Source organism: Syngnathoides biaculeatus, chromosome 14 (genome assembly GCF_019802595.1).
Source record: "Syngnathoides biaculeatus isolate LvHL_M chromosome 14, ASM1980259v1, whole genome shotgun sequence".
Taxonomy (NCBI): domain Eukaryota; kingdom Metazoa; phylum Chordata; class Actinopteri; order Syngnathiformes; family Syngnathidae; genus Syngnathoides; species Syngnathoides biaculeatus.
This window is the reverse complement of record NC_084653.1, coordinates 25446058-25466652: the sequence shown is the minus strand read 5'-3', so window position 1 is coordinate 25466652 and position 20595 is coordinate 25446058. Positions and strand designations below refer to the sequence as shown.

General features: G+C 46.4%; 2 protein-coding genes and 1 long non-coding RNA gene across 6 annotated transcripts in view; 1 reads left to right on the top strand and 2 right to left on the bottom strand.

The window, feature by feature from the left end:
- Positions 1-118: 118 nt before the first annotated feature.
- mfsd9 (major facilitator superfamily domain containing 9) lies at positions 119-10603 on the bottom strand. Of its 4 annotated transcripts, XM_061842484.1 has the most exons (7): positions 10468-10603; positions 8411-8589; positions 6522-6609; positions 5518-5561; positions 3833-3962; positions 2201-2410; positions 119-1119 (listed from the first exon to the last, which is right to left on the bottom strand). In XM_061842484.1, exons 2-7 carry the CDS (start codon positions 8495-8497, stop codon positions 371-373), a joined length of 1308 nt encoding a protein of 435 aa, XP_061698468.1. In that variant the 5' UTR covers positions 8498-8589; positions 10468-10603; the 3' UTR covers positions 119-370. The 4 variants fall into 4 exon arrangements, with proteins under 4 accessions (XP_061698468.1, XP_061698466.1, XP_061698469.1 ...); XM_061842482.1 differs by lacking the exon at positions 10468-10603 and having other exon boundaries at positions 8411-8778; XM_061842485.1 differs by lacking the exon at positions 10468-10603 and having other exon boundaries at positions 6314-6609; positions 8411-8467.
- A 233-nt stretch (positions 10604-10836) lies between these two features.
- On the top strand, positions 10837-15894 carry tmem182a (transmembrane protein 182a). The gene is made up of 5 exons (XM_061842499.1): positions 10837-10984; positions 13733-13837; positions 14883-14981; positions 15058-15195; positions 15668-15894. The coding sequence occupies exons 1-5, from the start codon at positions 10837-10839 to the stop codon at positions 15892-15894; spliced, it is 717 nt and encodes a 238-aa protein (XP_061698483.1).
- The window catches only part of LOC133512670 (uncharacterized), a 47260-nt gene continuing 42428 nt past the window's right edge, over positions 15764-20595 (bottom strand). The window contains exon 6 of the long non-coding RNA XR_009798237.1: positions 15764-15896. This is a non-coding gene — a long non-coding RNA (uncharacterized LOC133512670). The remainder of the gene's footprint in view (positions 15897-20595) is intronic.

Sequence of the window (20595 nt, the reverse complement as noted above, 5' to 3'; positions counted from 1 at the left end):
CCCCGGTCCTCAGAACTGTGAGGCCAACCAATTGAGTCAGTGAGTTGAGTCAGATCATTCCATTCGATTTAATCGCGTTATTGCTACGTTTTTAAAAAGCACAAAACTGTAGAGTGCATCTATCTTAATTCAATTTATTGTTGATCAACCAGAACGAGCGAACGATTCCGAACACCGCTTGAGATTCGGCGCTCGCCTTGTGTTGCTGCAGCAGCGATCCCGAACAATTGGTGGTGCACGCAAATAAAGTCATTCAGAATGTTTTGAAATATGTGAAACCCACTCGAATCCAGTTTGTCCAGTCTGAGGTTGGGGGGGGGAGAAAGACCAAAAAACACTTCTTGACTTCTCCCGTTGGTCCTGCAGTCTTTTACTTGATTTTAGTCGCCATTTGCGTTTCGCTCCATTTGGGGACGCGAACGAGGAGCACGGCCACCGCCCCCAAGGCCAGCAGCGCCCCCAGGGCGGGAGGTCCGCACGGGCTGAACTCCTGGCTGATGCCCGAGAGCACGGGGGCCAGCACGCGGCCCACGGCGTTGACCGACTGCCCGGCTCCGATCAGAGTCCCGCTGGCCCGCGCCCCCCCCCTGCGCAGCTCCAGGTCGGTGATGCCGGTGCGCCCCACCGTGGTGGAGACGGCGAAGAAGGTGGAGGTGAGCAGCACCTGCCACACGCCCTGCGCGGCGGCGTACAGCGAGATGAGCAAGCACGTCAGCAGGGTGGAGTGCAGCAGCAGGGCGGCCATGTTGTTGCCGTACAGCCGGGTCACGGGCCCCACCAGGAAGCCGGCCAGCGCCCCCAACGTGCTGCTGTAGCTGATGAGGTAGCCCGTCGTCTTGGGCTTGAGAGAGAAGCGCTCCTCCATGGCCAGCGAGAAGTTGCTGTAGTACAGCATGATGGCCACCGCCATCAGCAGCCGCACCAGGAACAGGTCCCACATGTCGGACGAGGCCACCGCGCGGATCCTGGAGCCCACCGGGGACAGCTGCCTCCAGACCGGCCGCACAGGGGGGGTCCGCGGGTCCGGGGCGGGGGAACCGTTGCCGACGGGCTTTCTGGCGTCGGCGGTGCCGTCGCAGTCCGGGAGAACGTCCCCCCACGGAAGCACCCAAACCAGCCCTGCGGTGAGAAACACGACAATTGACATGAGCTGACGCTAACGCGCTCCAAAATCCGACAGAAAGTAATGAACGCAATGCGACTGGCTGGTCATCGAACGTACTCTGGAGGCAGGGCTGCCTTAAAATCTTTTTCAAAAGGTTGCAACGTGTGGAAGGGGACCCGGCAAAAAAAAAAAAAAAAAAAAGTGGGGGCTCAGGATCAAAGGCAAAGAAGGACAAAAAAAAAAAGCATATTTCAAAAAAACATCTGTCACGGAGAGGTTTACCGAAGTTTAATGTGTGGCCACAACACGCTTCCGTGTACGTTGGAGATGACTCCGTCTTATTTTATTTTTTTTTTTTAACGCATTGTTCTCAAATGAGCCAACTTAGCATTATAAATACTTCTTGGGAAACGCTACGGATGAGCCGACTCGCCCCCCCCCCCAATCATAGTTAATGAATGCGACTTTGTGTAAAACCAGGGGTCGTTTATTTAATTATTGGTATTTGTAATGAATACGAGCTGAAAAGATTGATGGATTCCGGCTAAGGTTGACGTGTAACCGAACACTCTTCCGCGATCACGAGCCGACTCCCCGTTGACAACAGATCCGGTAACGAAGTATTTGTACGCGTCCAGACTTTTATTCACTTTCAAACTCTTTCGTGTAAATCTCGACGACTTGCTCACCAGATCCATGTGTAGATCCAGTTTTAACGGTCCAATTTCTTATCGGCGAAAACTTCCGACTTCGGCATGAAATGTGGGTCCTCTACGCCGACTGTCTCTCATTTTTCCACGTAGCTTCGTTTATTAACAATTTCTAAATGTTTAACGGTATCGGACAAAACTCTGGGAGACGTATTTTCGTGCCGTGTCCAACCGGCTTAGCATTGAAGAATGCTTTGCTAGACCGGCAATATGGCGACGTAAACAAAAGTCACGCGATTTTACGACGTAGGTGCACGAGCTCTATTGACCCACGTGCATTTGAAAAGTATCCAGAACCCCAAAAGAATTCTATGCGAAACATTTCAGTATCTGAAAAGTGAAAAACAAAACAAAACAAAAACGAGGTGCGCTATAAAAGGCCCACCGGCATTGATGAGGAAGATGGCGGCGCAGGAGAAGGCGCAAGTGTAGAAGCCGCCGTCGTGCTCCGTCAGGTAGCCGCCCACCACGGGGCCCAGAATGAAGCCCACGCTGGAGGCGGCGTTGAAGTGCCCCATCACCAGGGGGCGCTCTGCCTCGGTCACCAGGTCGGCCAGCAGAGCTCTGCAGATGGACAGGGAGTGCTTGAACAGCCCTGAGGTGGGAGACAGGCGGACAGGCCCGCAAAATTAACAAACACGCAGCCTTTAGCTTTTTCGGTTGCGAGTGCAGATCCCCGCTCACTTTCCAAGTACAGTAAAGCCTCGGTTCTCCAACGCCCCCAATTTTGAACGAAAATTTTGACTTTTTTTTTTTTTTGCTTCTGTTTTCGAACCAAAATCGGTACTCGAACGCCCCCGACAAAACCCGGAAATAACATATTGCGTGCGGCCAGACCAGCTGACCAACGACGCGCTTTGTTGTGAATTTCCATTTACTTTTGGCAATAAAAAAAGTTTACAAGGCTTGGGGCCGAGTCGCTACGGATACGGCGATGCACTCCCAGCCTAGCGCACTAATAAAGTACCTAACCGTCACCCTACCGTGCTACTAAAGCATACATTTTAAGCGCAAAAACAAATATTTCTTAAATTATTTCATGATATAAAGTATTTCAACTATACATGAATTTCTACTGTGGAGTTTACTATCAGGAAAAGCTAAAAAAAAAAAATGCTTTAAAAAGCCAAATTTTTTAGGCTTGGAACGCATTATTTCTTTTTCCATTCATTGTAATGGGAAACATCAATTTGGTTTTCGAACAAATCACTTCTCGAACTGTTTTCTGGAACGGATTGTGGTCAAGAACTGAGGTATCCCTGTACCAGATTGCACACGCTATAAGACGCACTTATAAGCCTTTCATCTTCTCAAAACACGCGGCTGCGCCTTATGTGTGCATTGAGTTCTAAAATCGGTAAAAATATTGTTGTCACGCTGCTTGATCCCGACACGGGGACGTAATACGCAGACGAAGTACGCTGGCGGCGATAAACTAACCAGAGAACATTCCGTAAAACGTATAATAAGTGGGGTAGGAATGCTACCGGAATGGCGCAAAACAACGTTTGCGCCCATCAGTTACGCGGTCGCAAATGTTAACAGAGCAGCCGTGAAAGAATTCAACATCGATGAATGCGCGCTTGGGAAATGGAGGAGCGACGTCACCTGACTACGAAAGCGTAACTGCGATTGGCTGGCTGTTCGGTTCTGACCTAAAGTAACCCTGCCTGGTGGCACAGACGATGAATTTTAGAGGGCGAATAGTAGCCGGTTGAATTGTTAACATCGAAAAGTGACATATTGAAAATGTGATAACTTTACATTTCAAATTCAAATCCTCGTGCTACATATTTACTTCCATAAATCTGATGCGTAAAATACGCTACGTGCTCCGACAGGCGCCCACACGAATGACGTCGGTTAGTGAAATACAAAAAGGGAAAAAAATGAACACAAAATGGACAAAAACAATGCAACAAAACATGACTAACGGACCGTTAAAGGACGTTGCGAGCAGGTTATCATCAAATCATCGCATGGTTGACATAAAATCTCGTCGGATCTCGTCACTCACCCACGGGGACGCGCGAGAGCACGAAAAAAGCGATGCTGGTGGACATCCCCAGCAGGCCGTAGCCGAAAGCGCTCAGCAGCAAGCAGGTCAGCAGGGACTGCCGGCGGCCCACGACGTCACTCCAGCTGCCCTGGAAGGAACCAAACGGGGACAAACGTCAGGGACACCATCGCGGGACAGTCGGGTCAAATATTCTGCTTTTGGAAATCGGGGGTGCCGATGAATGAATTCTGGATTATACAAATGTGTCTAAAAAGAAAACTCTTCGAACAATTGGCAAATATAATTTCAATAAAGCGTTGGCTTCACAGTTCTGAGGACCAGGGTTTGATTCCGAACCCCCCTCTGTGGAGTTTGCATGTTCTCCCCGTGCCTGCGTGGCTTTTCTCCAGTTTCCTCCCACATCCCGAAAACTCTAAATTGTCCCTAGGTGTGATTGTGAGTGCGAATGTTTGTCTCTGTGTCCCCTGCGATTGGCTGGCGACCAGTTCAGGGTGTATCCCGCCTCCTGCCCGTTGATAGCTGGGATAGGCTCCAGCACGCCCTGCGACCCTCGTGAGGATAAGCAGCTAAGGAAATGGATGGATGGATGGATATCAGTTGGGCGGAACGGTGACTCAGCTGGTAAAGCGTTGGCCTCACAGTTCTGAGGTCCCGGGTTCAATCCCAGACCTGCAAGTGTGGAGTTTGCATGTTCTCTCCGTGCCCGCGTGGCTTTTCTCCCCAAAACAATGCACCATTAATTGGACACATTAAATTGCCCATAGGTGTAATTGGGAGTGCGTATGTTCGTCTCGATGTGCCCTGCGATTGGCTGGCGACAAGTTCAGGGTTGACCCCGCCTCCTGCCTGTTGACGGCTGGGATAGGCTCCAGCGCTCCCTGTGACTCTTGTGAGGATAGGCTGCTAAGAAGATGTGATGTTATGTGAGTGTGGCTGTTTGTCTCTCTGTGCCCTGCGATTGGCTAGAAACCAGTTCAGGGTGTACCCCGCCTCCTGCCCGTTGACAGCTGGGATAGGCTCCAGCACTCCTTGCGACCCTTGTGAGGATAAGCGGCAAAAGAAAATGCATGGATGGTTCCCTGAAGCTTACCCAATTGTTTTCAGTCCCGATAATCGGCCTACCGCTAATTTCGAGTGAATGAAGCGCACCCAGTGAACCGACTGGGGCACACGCACATTCAATCACAAGGACAAAATTCATAAAGGCAACGTTGATAACCACTTATTGAGTGTATTTCATAGAAAGGGGTCGCTAACGTTGTGTTGAGTAAGCGTATAAGCCGGAATCGGGACAGAAATAGTGGCGACTTTGTATTTCCTATGAAGGCAACAGCGCAGATTGTTGTACTCAAATTTCACCCCGTCGCTAACACACCCCAAATAATGCAATTAGGACACAGCGAGGTTGGCGTGTCCCGCGTGGAGCAACAGGCGCCTCCTTATCTGCCTAATTGGTCGCATGAGCGCCACAATTAGGCCCCGCGTATCAGCGGCCGAGCGGACGCCTGAGAATCTCGCAGCAGATGCCAAAAAAAAAAAAAAAAAAAATGGTTTCGGGAGCGTTTTCTCGCGGAGGCCGTCCGTCGTCGCCGGGACGGAGCAAAGGCGGCGGATAGCGAATCGTCGCTTTAAGCAGGCAAACGGAGAATGCGGGAAAAATAGGAATAAAAGTTGATCCTCACCACGATTGTGCTTGAGAACAGTTGTAAGACGCCGTAGGTGGACCCTGAAAGCATAAAAAAAAAGTCATCAGATGCAAGGAGACTAAAAATTGAATAGAAAACAAAAAGAAAAGTTCGCTCAAGTGTGGAAAATGACACGCACAATCACAGACTTGGCCATTAAATCTGATTCTGCTTGAAAATATGAATTAATATATTACTAAAAGGCGGCACTGTGGAACATGCAACATTAATTGGACACCCGAAAAAATTGACCATAGGTGTGACTGGGAGTGCGGCTGTTTGTCTGTCTCCGTGTGCCCTGCGATTGGCTGGCGACCAGTTCATTGGACACTCTAAATTGACCGTAGGTGTGATTGTGAGTGCAGTTGTTTGTCTCCATTTGCCCTGCGATTGGGTGGCGACCGGTTCAGGGTGTACCCTCCATCCTGCCCGTTGACAGCTGGGATAGGCTCCAGCACTCCCCGCGACCCTCGTGAGGATAAGCGGCTAAGAAAACTGATGGATGGATATGAATAAAATCTATGAAACAATATACGGTACTTTTCTTTTGAGTCTCCAATGAATGCTTGTTTTGGGGATGTGGGAGGAAACGGCAGTACCCGGAGAAAACCCACCCAGGCACGGGGAGAACATGCAAACTGCACACAGGCGGGGCCGGGATTTGAACACAGGACCTCAGAACTGCGAGGCAGACGCCTTAACCAGTCGGGCACTTGTGGTGAAGTATAGAGCCAAAATCACAAATGTTTACAATGAACCAATCGCATTGAAACGAGTGTAAAAAGCCACACACCTGCCACCATTTACAGCGCTTCTGATCAAGCCCGAATAAAGTTCGGCTGTTCCAGGAGGCTTTTCCTGCCAGCTCTTGCGTTCTAGCTGAAGCGTGAAGATTTTGTCCCAACGCCGAATGTGTGAAGACTTTCTCTAGCCACTTAAACGGTTGCCTTTGTTGGTCGGGTGAACGGATGGCGGGCGGCAAGCGACAAATACTTTCTCACCGACAATCCCGGCGACTGTGGGACTTGCGCCGAGCGCTTTGACGTGATGGCTCAGCAGCGGGACGACCATGCTCACCCCGAACAAGTCCTACGTCAACAAACACACGACAACAACGAATAATACATTCAGCATTCCAGGATGTAGCCCCCCCCCCCCCAAAAAAAAAAAAAAAAAAAAAACAGTACTTTTGTTTTATTTTAGTTGTATTACTTATTCCTCCCACACACATACGCGTCTGAAACTTAAGAATGTCACAATTAGGGATGGGCAAGTACCGCTCTGGGTATCGGGCCGGTACGGCACTGACTTCAAGGTACTTGTGAAGGCTGCTGGAACCACCCACCGATAGTAAAAACAAACATAAAAATGAAATCTGACATTAAGTAATAATCATGTGTGTCAGAACTCAAAATGGTCTGTCATTAGGTTAATTATAATTTGATGTATCAAAAGTGCTTATAGTATTAGTGGGTACAGTACAACCTCGGTTCTCGACCACAATTCGTTGTAGAAGGCGCTTCGAGAAGCGATTTGTTAGAAAACCGAATAACTATTTCCCATGACAATGAATGGAAAAAGAAATAATGCGTTCCAAGCATAAAAAATTAAGCTTTTTAAAGCATTTTTTTAGCTTTTCTTGATAATAAACTGTGCAGTAAAAATACATGTTGAGTTTAAATACTTTATATAATAAAATAATTTAAGAAAGATATTTATTTTTTCCTTTAGTAGTAGGGTAGGCAATTGCAGTCTCTGTTGCGACTCGGCCCCCAGCCATGTAAACTTTTTTTGCATGGCTGCAAAAGTGTAGAATAACTTTAAACAACAATTACGAGGGGGGAAAAAAAACTATATTTACAAAAACATTAACTCGTAACTCGAGTTAACGAAATCTTTGAAACATAACAAAAATGCAGAAATGCTATCGGAACAGAGCATGATTATAAGGTTTGCAAGAAAAAAGCAACGCACAACTATCAAATATGAAATCTCTTCGGTGGGGGTGACTCGCTCCCTGGAAGTTCTTTTTTTTTTTCCCAAAGAACTTATCTAGTATCACTTCTTTCGATACATAATTGGGGGGTTAATAGTCCTCAATAGGAAGAAAAAACATTCACGTGTGCGTACAAAATAACAACGGCCGTCATGGATCAGCTGGTCGGGCCGCGATGGCGTTTCTGTTATTTCCGGGTTTTCTGGCCGTTCGAGTTACGATTTTCGTTCAAAAACAGAAGAAAAAAAAAAATCTCGAAATTTTCGTTCGAAAACCGATTCGTTCGAGAACCGAGTGTTCGCTGTACTCAAGAGCGTCTGGGAAAACAAGTGGCATCTATTTTTTGTTATTTGCAAGGAGAGTTTTTAAACGCGGACGAGCAGTAGGGGAACAATCAGAAGCTGACGGTCTGGGACAGGAAGTCTCGTTGTCATCGTCGAGATCAGAGCGGATCTTCAGCGGTTGCCAAAAGCTTGATTGAAGCCTCATGGCGAGTCACTTGGTCCTCTTCACTTTATTTGCCACCACGACCTTCGATTTGTTGCTACGTCCAAAGTTAGTCGTCTTCCTAAAGAATGTGAATGGAGCCGCCTCAAGATGGGACACATTTTAGTGACAGGGGCGCTTGTCGACACGAGACCCTCCAGGGGCTCTGGTTGTGTTGCCATGGTAACTCATAATGTCCAACATCACTTGGCTGTTTTAGGTTGTACAGAAAAGTATTTATTTGGCAAAGTTTTTTTTTTTTTTTGGGGGGGGATGCTGTTTTTTTTTTTTTTTTAAATCTGGAACGGTGATGTTTACCTCGTGTTTTACACGTAGGAAGTAGTAAAGTGCATCCGCGAAGACCAAAAAGGACTCAAATTGTTTTTTAGCTGATGTGACTTTACTCACCATGAAGCCAACCACATAGATGCACTGAATAATCCTCGCGCGTCCTCGGGGTTTCTGGTACAAAGCGCTCCATTTGTGGTCGTTCATCCTCCCGCTGCGACCGCACGCCTGCCGGCAACGCGGAAGCGCACTTCCGACTTGGCGGACAAGTTGAACGTCCAAAGTCCGTTTGGTTGTCCCTGGAAGGGGGTGACCGATAAACCATCCGGTTTTGTATCGTGTTTCACAATACAGCCAGGGTCAATAGAGGGGATATTTGCCACGCAGCGTACTGTTGTCAGTCACCGAGACGGCGGAAGCGTCGTTTTTTTTGTATGTTTAGCGGCAATTAAAACAGAGTAGACCGGTCCGACTACCCCGCCATTACGCAAACGGTTGGTATCATCCAATGGCGTCTCGGTTAAAAGGCGGAAGTGTTTCCAATTCGTAAACAAACCCCGTCATGGTTTTACCCGAAAGTTTTTCGCTGACAATGTAGCACCACCTGCTGGAAAAATCAAACAACGAATCGTTATTGTTGATATAACATTTAATCTACACAGTACTGTCATACTGTGCTGTCCAAAGAATCGTCGTAGAGATAACCAAGTTTAATTTATTGACACGAAAACTGATGACGCAGATTTTTCATTTTCTTCTGTATTACAGTAGCGATGTTATTCCTAGCAAATTTCAGTTATTGTAGATTTGATTCCGGGTTTCTGCGTGTAGTTCGCATTTTTACCCGGTTAAACCATTCCCAATAGGAAAAATACGACACGTGCACACATGGATCCCAAAGGGTGTTCAAGCACCTGCCCTGTAAACCCTGGATTACAAAAGTGCCCCTTTTGCTGCAGCCATTTTTTTTTCTCTCCAGTCATCAAAAATAACCTCTGTGTCATGATATCTGGCGGGCATTTGTATGAGTCCGTGGGAGAATTATGTAAATAACAAATCATTTTTTTTGTACCCTTCATCTTTGCAACAATGAGATGCCTTTGATGCTGTGGAAACTCGCTGGTCCACATGATTACGTTGTGTGATGTGATGAGAAAGAACAGCTGAGATTCATTTTGGATGAATCAGAGGCAGTTTTAAAAGGTGGTCGTTATGTGGTGACTGTCATTTAACGTGACTTTGAATTATCATAATTCTGAACATACCTGCACGCCCCATTTCTAATCGAGTGTGTGTACTCGTGTACCAATGTTATCTCTGTTATTTGTTCTTCCCTCCTCTCTATTTTTATTCATTTATTGAGCTGTACAGGTCACAGTTTAACTGCGTAAAAGTGAAAAAATGTTTCGAAATGCAGCGTTTATCTCGGGGTCATTTTTCCATGAATGTACCACAAAAACCTTCCATTTGAAGAGGGACGTGTAGACTTTTTATACCAACTGTAGTCCAGTTTCCCATCACCTCCTTTGCTGATAGTTGATTGACTGCGTTGAACGCGTGAACAAACATCCATCCATCCATCCATCCATTTTCTCAGCCGCTTATCCTCACAAGGGTGAGTGTTCCGTAAATAAACAATACATATTGTTCTTTTTTTTTTTTTTCCTAATGCCGTCTATTTATTTATATTTTTAGGATGGGTGGCCTTTTTCGTCCTTGGAATAATGCAATAACGGGAATAACGTGAACCGGTTGATCGGCTGCTTATCTTTCAGTCGTACTGATGTGTTGAGAGCGCTTCGGTCACACCGCTGTGGAAATTAGCCGAGCGTCTACGTGTAGGTTCACTGCTAAATTTGCCCCGTGGACGCTATAGCGGGCCAGTCGGTTCACCTTGTCACGTGACTTTCACCCTGAACGTGGATTTACAGATGAGTCAATCATATTTTTGGGTGTGTTATGCTAATATACAGTACACACAAGAATCTAGATTATTAGTTCTTCAATGTGTTCAGATTGAGACTGGGATTTTTCTCTTGTCGCCAAATTGTGATCCATTTTTACAGACGTTTGCAATTATAAAGAACGTGCATTGTTCATATTAAAGTGACATAACAGGGTAATTTCCTCCAATAAATCCCCCCCCCCTCCCTGATTGATGCTAATATTACACTTACCGTACAGTATATCCCGTACGCTGTGTCGGTGGGGTAGAATTCTGTCCCTACGCCCTCACCCTGACATTCTTGCGCCATTCTGGGTGTCCAGTTGCCGCCGGCCCCGGCCCCTCCACGCTCCCGCGACAGTTGGAGTGTTCGGACAGCCGCCGCCTTCACTCAGACCTCAAAATAGCACAGATGGGTCGGCGGGGGGGGGGTGTCAGGAGGGGAGTCATGTGCGCAAAACAGTCAACGGAGTTACATAGACCAGCTTGACACGCCGGTGCGGATGCGCCCCAGCGTCTCGACGTTGCCGTTAGTTGACCGAGCGTCCTTCCGGAACCGCTGAAACTTTATTTACCCGCCACCACATGCCCGTACGCAGCCATGAAGCTCAGCGTGGCCTTGTTCTTCGCCGGACTCTTCGGGGCCCTGGCGGTGGTCTTCACCCTGCTGTCGTTCGGGACCGATTACTGGCTGCTGGCCTCGGAGAGCTGCCCTCCAACTTCGGATAACGAGCGCGGCGCTGCGGAGGTGGGTCAGGAACGAACGCGGGTCGACGAAAACTCAAACGGAGTCGTACAAAACATGTGGGATGTGATTCAAATGTCAAACAAAACTCGCAGGTCAAAACTTCTTCTTGTATGATGTCACTAAACCTTCTCAAGTGTTCACTTCAGTGAGCATCTGGAGATGTCGTGGGCAAATCTTTGTGCTCAAGAGATGAAATGTCGGAAAAACAATTGTTCAGTTGTCTTGCTGTTGAAGTATATTGATCCGTCGATGGCCTGCGAAACTGAACACAAAACTAGAATTAATTATTGTCTATGGAAAATAACCACGTAGCTTTGCCTTGGGAAAGTCTGCTGAAATTAATGCTAACAATGCAAATTTGTGTGGCAAAATTTGGTTCTGTCACTAACACAACAGGTAAGCGAGCACAAACACATAGACAAGACAAAAATCCTCACGGGAATGTGTTATTACATATTTAAAAACTACTGATTACTGAATCAATTGCGGTGGTTCTTCTTCATTTGTCTTTGCATGACTCCGTTATACTGCCCCCCGATGGACAAGTCATGCATTCCAGTCACATTGAATGAATCAAAAGAGTTTTATCCATCCGTCCATTTTCTTTGCCGCTTATCCTCACAAGGGTTGCGGGGAGTGCTGGAGCCGATCCCAGCTGTCAACGGGGTACACCCTGTACTAGATACCAGCCAATCACAGGGCACATAGAGACAAACAGCCCCGCCCATAATCACACCTATGGGCAATTTAGAGTGTCCCATTAATGTCGCATGTTTTTGGGATGTGGGAGGAAACCGGAGTGCCCACCCGGAGAAAAGCGACACAGGCACGGGGAGAACATGCAAACTCCACACAGGCGGGGCCGGGATCGAACCCGGGTCCTCAGAACTGTGAGGTCCAATTTATTTTCAACTAGATTTCTTTTATCAGCAGCAGTTTCAACTCCTCCTTCTCATATTCTGATATTGGAAGATTCGTTCTGATTTGAATCGGAAAAATTCATATTCGAAGAGGACTCTTTCCACGGCCGCTTGGATCCCAATTCCAGTCACCCCTGATTTGTGTGCAACTCTCGGACAGGAACAGATTATTCCTGTATTTACATTTCATCCTATGAGGAGAAATCGAAAACAACGTGGACGCCATCGGCATCACTCGACAGATCGCGTCCAGCTTTGGAGGCTCGACTGGGTCTGCACGATCGTCACGTTCCGACCGGTTTCTCCCAGTCTGAAAGTTCCAGTCTGAGACGGAGTGCGTGGCGGGCAGCGAGCCACGGCAGCGCTGTGGGACTTCTTCGTGTAATCACGCTCACGGTCCGGCGTGTGCGCGGCCATGCGAAGCTCGCGGCGCGATACGAAAACAAATTCCAGCCGTCCCGGCGGAGGAATGATGTCAGATTAAATATCACCAATGAGAACACAACTCGCTTAAGATAGAACAACGACAGTATCTTGTTTTTTTTTTTTTTTTTGCTTTGGATGATAGCTATGCGAGTTATAAAGACGGGGGATATGCTGTAATACATGCATAGCCACAGCTGTTTTTTTTTTCTTTTTTTGGGGTGACTGAGCGGAATCCTCACTCAACGGGTAAAACATTAATAACGCCGGCGCATCTATTAAGAGCCAAAGACTTTCCCCTAAAAAGAATAATGCTCATTTTTGACGTATTAATCAAACAATTTGTTTATCATTGTCGTTGCGGGTGGCTGAGCTCGTCATCATCAGCTCTTAACAACTACAATCATTTAAATATATTGATCAAATAATCAGCTGGTAAAGCGTTGGCCTCACAGTTCTGAGGACCCGGGTTCGATCCCGGACCCCGCCTGCGTGGGTTTTCTCTGGGTACTCCAGTTTCCTCCCACATCCCAAAAACATCCACCATTAGTCGGACACCCTAAATTGCCCCTAGGTGTGATTGCGAGTGCCACTGTTTGTCTCTACGTGCCCTGTGATCGGCTGGCGACCAGTTCGGGGTGTAACCCTGCCTCCTGCCTGTTGACAGCTGCTATAGGCTCCAGCACTCCCTGCGACACTCATGAGGATAAGCGGCAAAGAAAAAGGATGGAGGGTCAAATAATACCCCTGTGGCAGTGTCAAGCAAGTGTTTATTTACCGGTAGTTTAGTCTCACAAACAACAACAACAACAACAAAAACAATAATAGTTGTTTGGGTGTTATAATTAAACATTATTTTAAAACTAAATCAAATTCCTCTACTACTACTCTTACTACCACTCCATTACTTATAATATAATGTACAACGTGATTACCGCATGCCTGGCCGTTTCTCCTTCTTTTTAATTCCCTTCGGTACTGTGGTAGTGTAGTAGTTCACATAGCTGAGTCGTCTGCAGTCGGCAGTCAACAATCAGCCGCCCTTTGACTGACATGCGAATACTCCAGAGTGTAGTCTGACCTTCGCCGTGACCCAGTTGGGTCGTGGCGAGCAGTAGAAGAGGTACAGAAAGTAAATAGATGAATAGTATCAGTAGGTATCAATTAAAAAAATAATAATTCTGTAGTCTGGAGAGTAAAACTAGTGAACAGCAAAAAAAATCTCGGACACAAAAGTCCCACGAGATCAGCAGGAGGAGTCCGCGAAGCTACAACCTTTGACCCCCTAGCGGCGCCGCCTGTGGGTCAAAGTGGAGAAACGCCGGTTGCCTTCAAGCCCCCCTCCCGTAAAGCCACTGAACATCTCTCTTTGTTCCCCCCCCCCCAGCGTGGAGATATGACAAAATGGAACGTTACCACCGGGTTCGCTTTGTACCATGAGGGCTTCTTCTGGAGGTGTTCGTTTGCAGGCGACGCGCAAGAAGAAGACCTGCTGTGGAAGCTTTGGTTCAGTAAGGCAGACTTGGTGTAAAATTGGAAATTAATGAGACTAATTGATAATAATATTCAGTCATTGTAGTTCAATGTTGCGTCTGGAACGAAACTAGCGAATTGTGTGAGATTGAAGCATGATCGCTTGGGGCTTCTGATCATTAAAAGACTGGTCAGCAATTAATCAACAATATCTATTAAATTACAAATAAGTCACTTACATTTAATTTCAAACATCCACACATATGGTTATTAAAAATTCTTATATTACCACAGTAGTGCACAAAATGAAATGCAGTATATATGACAAAATAATCTATAATTAGCAAACATTATAACAACAAGGTGCATGCATCCAGCCATTTTATTTGCCGCTTATCCTCACGAGGGTCGCGGGGAATGCTGGAGCCTATCCCAGCTGTCGACGGGCAGGAGGCGGGGTTACACCCTGAACTGGTTGCTAGCCAATCGCAGGGCACGTAGAGACAAACAGTCACACTCACAATCACACCTCGGGTCAATTTAGAGTGTCCAATTAATGTTGCACGTTTTGGGGATATGGGAGGAAAAGCGGAGTGCCCGGAGAAAACCCACGCAGGCACGGGGGTTGGTTTTTAGCATGTTTAATGACGAAAAATGTGACCAGCTGAGCCACCGTGCCGCCACAACAAGGTCAATAAACTCATGTTAGAAAAAATACATAGAATAATCAGAAGAAGTAGAAAAATAAATGTTCATGTTGGGAAGCACAGTGGGGCAACTGGCTAGAGAGTTGGACTCGCAGTTCTTTGCACCGGGGTTCAAATCCTGGCCCCGCCAGTGTGGAGTTTGCGCGATTGTTCTCCCCGTGCTTGTGTGGGTTTTCTCCGGGCACTCTGATTTCCTCTGACAACCCAAAAACATGCATTCATTCTAGACTCTAAATTCATAACGCATTCATAAAATAACTATATGCAGTAACTTGTGGTGTGCCATCCATGAATCCATTTTACGTCCTGATTGTCATAATTTTCTTGGCGGATGAGTTGGCTGAGGGTTGGTTTCTTGGTCTTTTTCCCTCCTCAGCAAATCAGGCTCACTCCAAAGTCTGCACGCACGCTTACCTCTTCCCATTCCCGGTGTCCCACCACACCCACAACGCCACGGCCTACGAATCCGCCATAAGTACGTGTCTTCGCCTTAAATATTTCCATCTGTGAGCGTATCGTGGATCCGTGCGCCATCAGCGGTTTCTTCTCAGTCTACAGAGGCTTCTGGAGCGTCTTCATGCTCATCGGCGTGGCCGCCGCGGTGCTCGCCGGCTTTTTCATCATCTGCGCGGCTCCCTTCGCTAGCCACTGCCTGTACAAAACGGGAGGTGGCTTCTTCCTGGCATCGGGTGAGACTTTCAACTGGATGTTGTTGTTGATCCCTCAACAGTGCCGTGAAAATGAATATTTCTCCTCATTTCAGGTTTCTTTGCATATTTGTCACGCTAATATTGGAGGATCAGGGTTGGCATCTCAATTGGATTTATGTCCAGATCTTGATTTGGTAACTCCAAAACTTTTAATTTTTTGAGCTGTTCAGATGTGGACTTGGCAAAATATTTTGTGACATTCATTGTCCCGCCGCATTACCCGAGAGCGCTTGAGCTCGAAGGCCCAAACTGGTGGCCGGACGTTTGCCTACACGATTTTCTGGGACAAAACTTCAGATGGAATTGATCGTTATATCAATCACAGAAAGATGTCCAGGTCCTGACGTGAAAAAGCAACCCCACTCCATGAAAGTAACACGAATATGTTGCAGTGTTCCGGTGTGACGGGCTGTACACGTTCCGAAAATGACACAATCCTTGTCTTTGTTAGGTCTGTTCCTGCTGTGTGTGGTGGTGATGTACGTACTTTGGATCGAGGTGTTGGACGTGGTGGACGTCTACGTGAATCACCAGCGTTCCAACGTGTGTCCGGACTTCCAATTGAACCTCCACTACGGCCTCTCGTTCATCTTCGCTCCCGTCGGCGTTTTCTTCTCTCTGCTGGCCGGCCTCCTCTTCTTCCTGATTGGCCGAACCATCAAGATCCACTATCACTAACGCTGGGGAATCGAAACGGAAACACGAGCAACTAATGAGTTCCAGTACTGTGGTACCGTGAGCCTTAGCTACCATGCTACAAAGACCGAACCAGAAAGTCATCTAGTGGAGTACCGTATATAAAAATGTAATCGATAATTCCCCAGCTCACATGACAACAATCCATAACACGGGTGCGCAAAGTACGGCTTCAATTTTTTATTTGGCCCGATGACCACTTACATTATCACGAGTCCTATAATTTGTAGTTTCCTGAAATTTTCAATACATTCAATTAATAGATGGCAAATTTATATATTTTAGATGTGATTTTTTTTTCAGGGTAAAATAAACACCGTAATTTCCGGCCTACAACTCGCGACTTTTTTCACACGCTTTCAACCCTGCGGTTTATACGGTGATGCGGCGCTAGCGTTAGCGCACCATAATAGAAGCCTCGGTGCACAGAAAGAGTTTAACGCTAGCGCGGTGCTACCGCGCAACCCTGCGGTTTATCCGGTGGTGCGGTGCTCGCGTTAGCACGGCGCTAGCTCTCTGTAGCCCGGGAATTACGGTACATATAGAATATTTTTTAAAGGCTTTTGATTAAATATGACAAAGTGATCACAAATAAAGACAGATAAGTAATGCACATTTAAAATGTGTAAATTACGGTTGTGCTATTAAAACACGTTATATTATAATGATGATGATGATTTCTCCTCACCCTGCTTTTCCCGTCTTTGTCTATATATTTTCCTTTTTTGCTCTTCGCGTTATTGTATATCGCAATGGTCGCTGTGGAATTTTTTTTTTTTTTACAAATATTGACTAAAATGACCACTTGGCTGCTGCGTTACCGTTAAGGTAAATTAGTGACAGAATATTTGCGACGCATCGACTCGGGTACCGAAATGTATCGATTATTACGTTGCAAACGTAGGAACGCATTGTGGTCGGAACCGAGGACCCACAGTTGTCACCGTCAGTCTCCACGATGACTTGTAAATAACCCGCCAATAATATCAGTTATCTTATGTTTTTCACGTTTGGCTCGTATACGGCAGAACCTTTCAAGTCAATAAGCGTCTAAATAATTGACCCTCTAGATGTGAGTTTTACTTTTTTAAAATCATTTTCTGTAATCGCAGCATCTCACGGAGAATACTAAATAATTTCGTGTTATTTATAACCTATATTATATTATAGATTTACAAAGCTCCTCATTATTGCCCTATTAAATAAAGTTTTTAAAACAATTTTATTAGTTTTGTCGTGGAGTGTTATACGAGGGGCGGGCAAAGTCAGTAATTGTTTGCACAAGTACTCCCAGAGACTTGTTCAAAAATCAACAAAATAATATCACACAAAATGGAAATGTCTCCGCGCCGCCGCAAGAGGGCAGTGCCGTCCCATCCGAGTCCCCCCCGCCGACCCCCAAAGCGTCGAGAGAGGGCCAGACGCCCCCTTTTTCTGCCTCTGCAGCCTCCGTGTGGAGCGCATGTGGTGCCACCCATCTCATCACAAGTTGAGAGCGAGATGAAAGAATTCACACCTCCTGGCTGACAGACGGATGCTAATTTCACTCATGAATGGAGCATTTGATCGGGAATGAACGGACGCCCGGCACCGAGCGGCGCTGAATCTCATGTGTCTCAATCAACTGGGTGCCTCTTTTCCATCTCAGCGATATAGTTTTTTATATATAACGCGGGGGTTGGCGAGGGTTCACGCCTCCAAAATCCATCGAGGATGTGTATACCCGACATGATGACGGTCGTGGGAGAGCCACATTGAACTTCTGCGCATTTTTCTTCATTAAACATGCTAAAACCAATCCAAACGGGGTTTGTGGCAAAGGGTTGGAGTCAGTTCCCGGAAGGGAATATAGTGCCAAACCTACAGTACCAAACCCGACACGTAACTGAACCAGTCATGAGAAACTGATTTTTGTTAAGGGTCCGGTTTCCCTCCGAGGGCTGTCATGATTCTGAAACCATATACCTCAGGGGTGTCAAACTCATTTTGGTCTTGGACCACATTGTTGTTACTGTTTCCCCTCAGAGGGTCGTTACGACCGTGGAACAAAGATATTTATTCATCTCGTCATATTTACATAATCAATTTGTGAACTAGTTTTGGAATCAGAAATCAAGGATAATGCGTTTTGCAACTATTCACGTTTGGTAACACAAAAATGCTTGCGATATCTCAACTTTATCATTTATGATATATGACAATTTCAAAGTTTGATAGATTTTTCCAAGAATCATGGAAATGGACACACTAGATTTGGCTTTGATGGCCACATAAAATTATGTGGCGGGGCAGATCTGGCCTGCGGGCCTTGAGTTTGACACCTGTGATATACCTGTACCGATAACATATTTCACCGCCTCGTTATTGTATTAGAAGTACACAAGAAATCGATGGGAAACTTGTTTGGAAATCAGAACTCGAGGTTAATATTCTGTTCAATTAGTAGGCAACATTTAAAGGGAATGGGAGGAGCCGCTTTGATTGGACGGGAATGAAGTCATATTAACACATTTTACCAGCTCATTATTGTATTACAAGTAAACAAGAAATTGATGGGCAACTTGTTTGGAAATCAGAACTCAACGTTAATATTGTGTTAAATTAGCAGGCAACATTTAAAGGGAATGGGAAGAGCCGCTTTGATTGGATGGCTATGAAGTCGGCTGTGATGGGTCCCACGGCCAGGCCATCAAGTTACCAATGCAGGTTCTTACCCGCCTCTGCGCAGAGTGACACCGCTCAAAAATATGTTTTCTGATAATATTGCTATTCGTATTTGGAAGGCTACTTAACCCTTAAGGTCTTCTGGATGCCAGCGATGGAGACAAAACAGCATTTGGACCAGCGACCCAATACAAAGTCACAGAATTCACCGGATCGGACGCGCGCAGGCCACAACAAAATCGGAAAGCCAAGGTTGCCAGAGGCTAACTTAACGAAAGATATGATCACATGATTAGTTCAGGGTCTACCTGGAAGAAACAAAAAAAAAGTCTCTGGGGGTGATATTCCTTATCTGCTTCACTTCCTGGTTTAAATGAAATCCTGATGAGATTAAAAAAAAAAAAAAAAATCCTCTCTCTCTGTGTAGTACGCCGACAGCTTCTAACGTCGGTGCGCGGCACGCAGCCTTCCACTCCGCCGTGTCATCAGAGTTGGAGTTCCACGTGAATTGAACACTGTTCTGCATGATTGCCCGTGATAATTGTGTGTTGATAGGGAGCGCCGGAGATGGAGTGTAATTTCCACCGAGAGATTCCTAAACAAACACCTGATGCGGGGCGGCGGCGGCGGCGGAGGCGCAGGGACGGGAAGGAGGCGAGGAGGAGAATAGACGATGAAGTGAGACACGGGATGATGAAACCGCAGGAAGCGGAAGTGGAGAAAAGATTGGAAACATCAAGCGGGAGGAAAATCTTCCAGACGATGTCTTTAGGAATCATGGAAACTGGAAAAGCAATCGAAAAAAAATACAGGGGTACTTCAAACTCTAGATACGAGGCGCCGCTTGGCCCGATTTTTGGCTTGAGTTGACGTTGGAGCGCTACGTGGCGCCCGCGAACAAGCCAGTTTGGCGGTCTGCGAACAGTTTTTCGAAAGGGAGGCCGAGTGCTTGCTTCAAGCTGTTTATTGGCCACTCCCTGTAGAACTAATCCGGAAAGCTACTTGTAAAACCAAAGGCACGTACGCACTGTCTAGATGACCAAACGCACAATTTTTCCTGCTGCCTTAATGTGAACGCTCGGTGCAAAATGCCAAAGGTGGACTAACCAAACTAGTATCGATGTTGCAGCTGGTATAACTGAAGAAACAAATACTTGATGTACAGTAAGTTACAATAATCAGGTGCGGAATCAGAGGGTGGCAAGCGGGCACCTCCCGCGTGTGTCGGGAATTATTCTGGAAAATATTTTCTGGTCAAACCAATCATCATAAAACACACAATAAAGACATACTTGAATAAAAAAATTATTTATCACACTTGGTGTCAAACTAAATGGCCACTGTGCTGCTGACACGCCGGCTACCTGGGGGCAATATCTGTCAGATGGGCAGATATTGTCCTTATATGGACGTGTGGAATGTATTCCGCTCTTTCCAGAGGATAAAGAATATATGACTGTGAGTACTGCTCTGTTGAATGTCTAAATGTGTTACTGCACTGTTTATGTTCAAATATCAGTTAGTTAAAAGATTATATGTGTTTTTTTTTCACGTTATGTGTTAGGATTAGCATTAAGCGTCAAAGTTGCGTCAATAAACACGAAGCGGCTAAGTTGGTCCGTTTTAAAGGTTCCCGAAGATGCGCTCGGTGGTCGGGTTGGCAGTTCTCATCGCTCATCTCCCAAACGCGTCCCAATCCCGCCCGACACGCAGGTCAGGCCCCATTTAAATACCTTCGTAGGGCCCAACGGATTTGCATTGCATGAACACGATGGCAAGTCGCATTACACGCCGCCGTCCTCTTTGGAGATAGTTTTACATAATTCCCCATTGGTTGCTGAAATCATGAATAGACAATGGGCTGTATAATTGTGGGGATTTACAATTCAGAGGACTCCATCATCGTGTCATCACCATGCATAATTCAGAGGGCCCCGGCGCGGAGGGTGGGCGCCTGCGTCCCCCCCCCCGAAAAAAATGAAACGCAGGTCACCAAACAGACATTTGGAAATCAACACT

What these genes read in the sequence shown, in the direction of transcription:
- mfsd9 (XM_061842484.1), bottom strand. Translation starts at nt 8,497, where the DNA reads ATGAACGACCACAAATGGAGCGCTTTGTACCAGAAACCCCGAGGACGC. An exon ending in CACAGTCGCCGGGATTGTCG is followed by an intron (nt 5,562 to 6,521) that starts GTGAGAAAGTAT and finishes TTATGCTTTCAG; the next exon opens with GGTCCACCTACGGCGTCTTA. An exon ending in TGTTCTCAAGCACAATCGTG is followed by an intron (nt 3,963 to 5,517) that starts GTGAGGATCAAC and finishes GGTTCCTTCCAG; the next exon opens with GGCAGCTGGAGTGACGTCGT.
- tmem182a (XM_061842499.1), top strand. Translation starts at nt 10,837, where the DNA reads ATGAAGCTCAGCGTGGCCTTGTTCTTCGCCGGACTCTTCGGGGCCCTG. An exon ending in GCTGTGGAAGCTTTGGTTCA is followed by an intron (nt 13,838 to 14,882) that starts GTAAGGCAGACT and finishes TTCCCTCCTCAG; the next exon opens with CAAATCAGGCTCACTCCAAA. An exon ending in TGGCTTCTTCCTGGCATCGG is followed by an intron (nt 15,196 to 15,667) that starts GTGAGACTTTCA and finishes TGTCTTTGTTAG; the next exon opens with GTCTGTTCCTGCTGTGTGTG.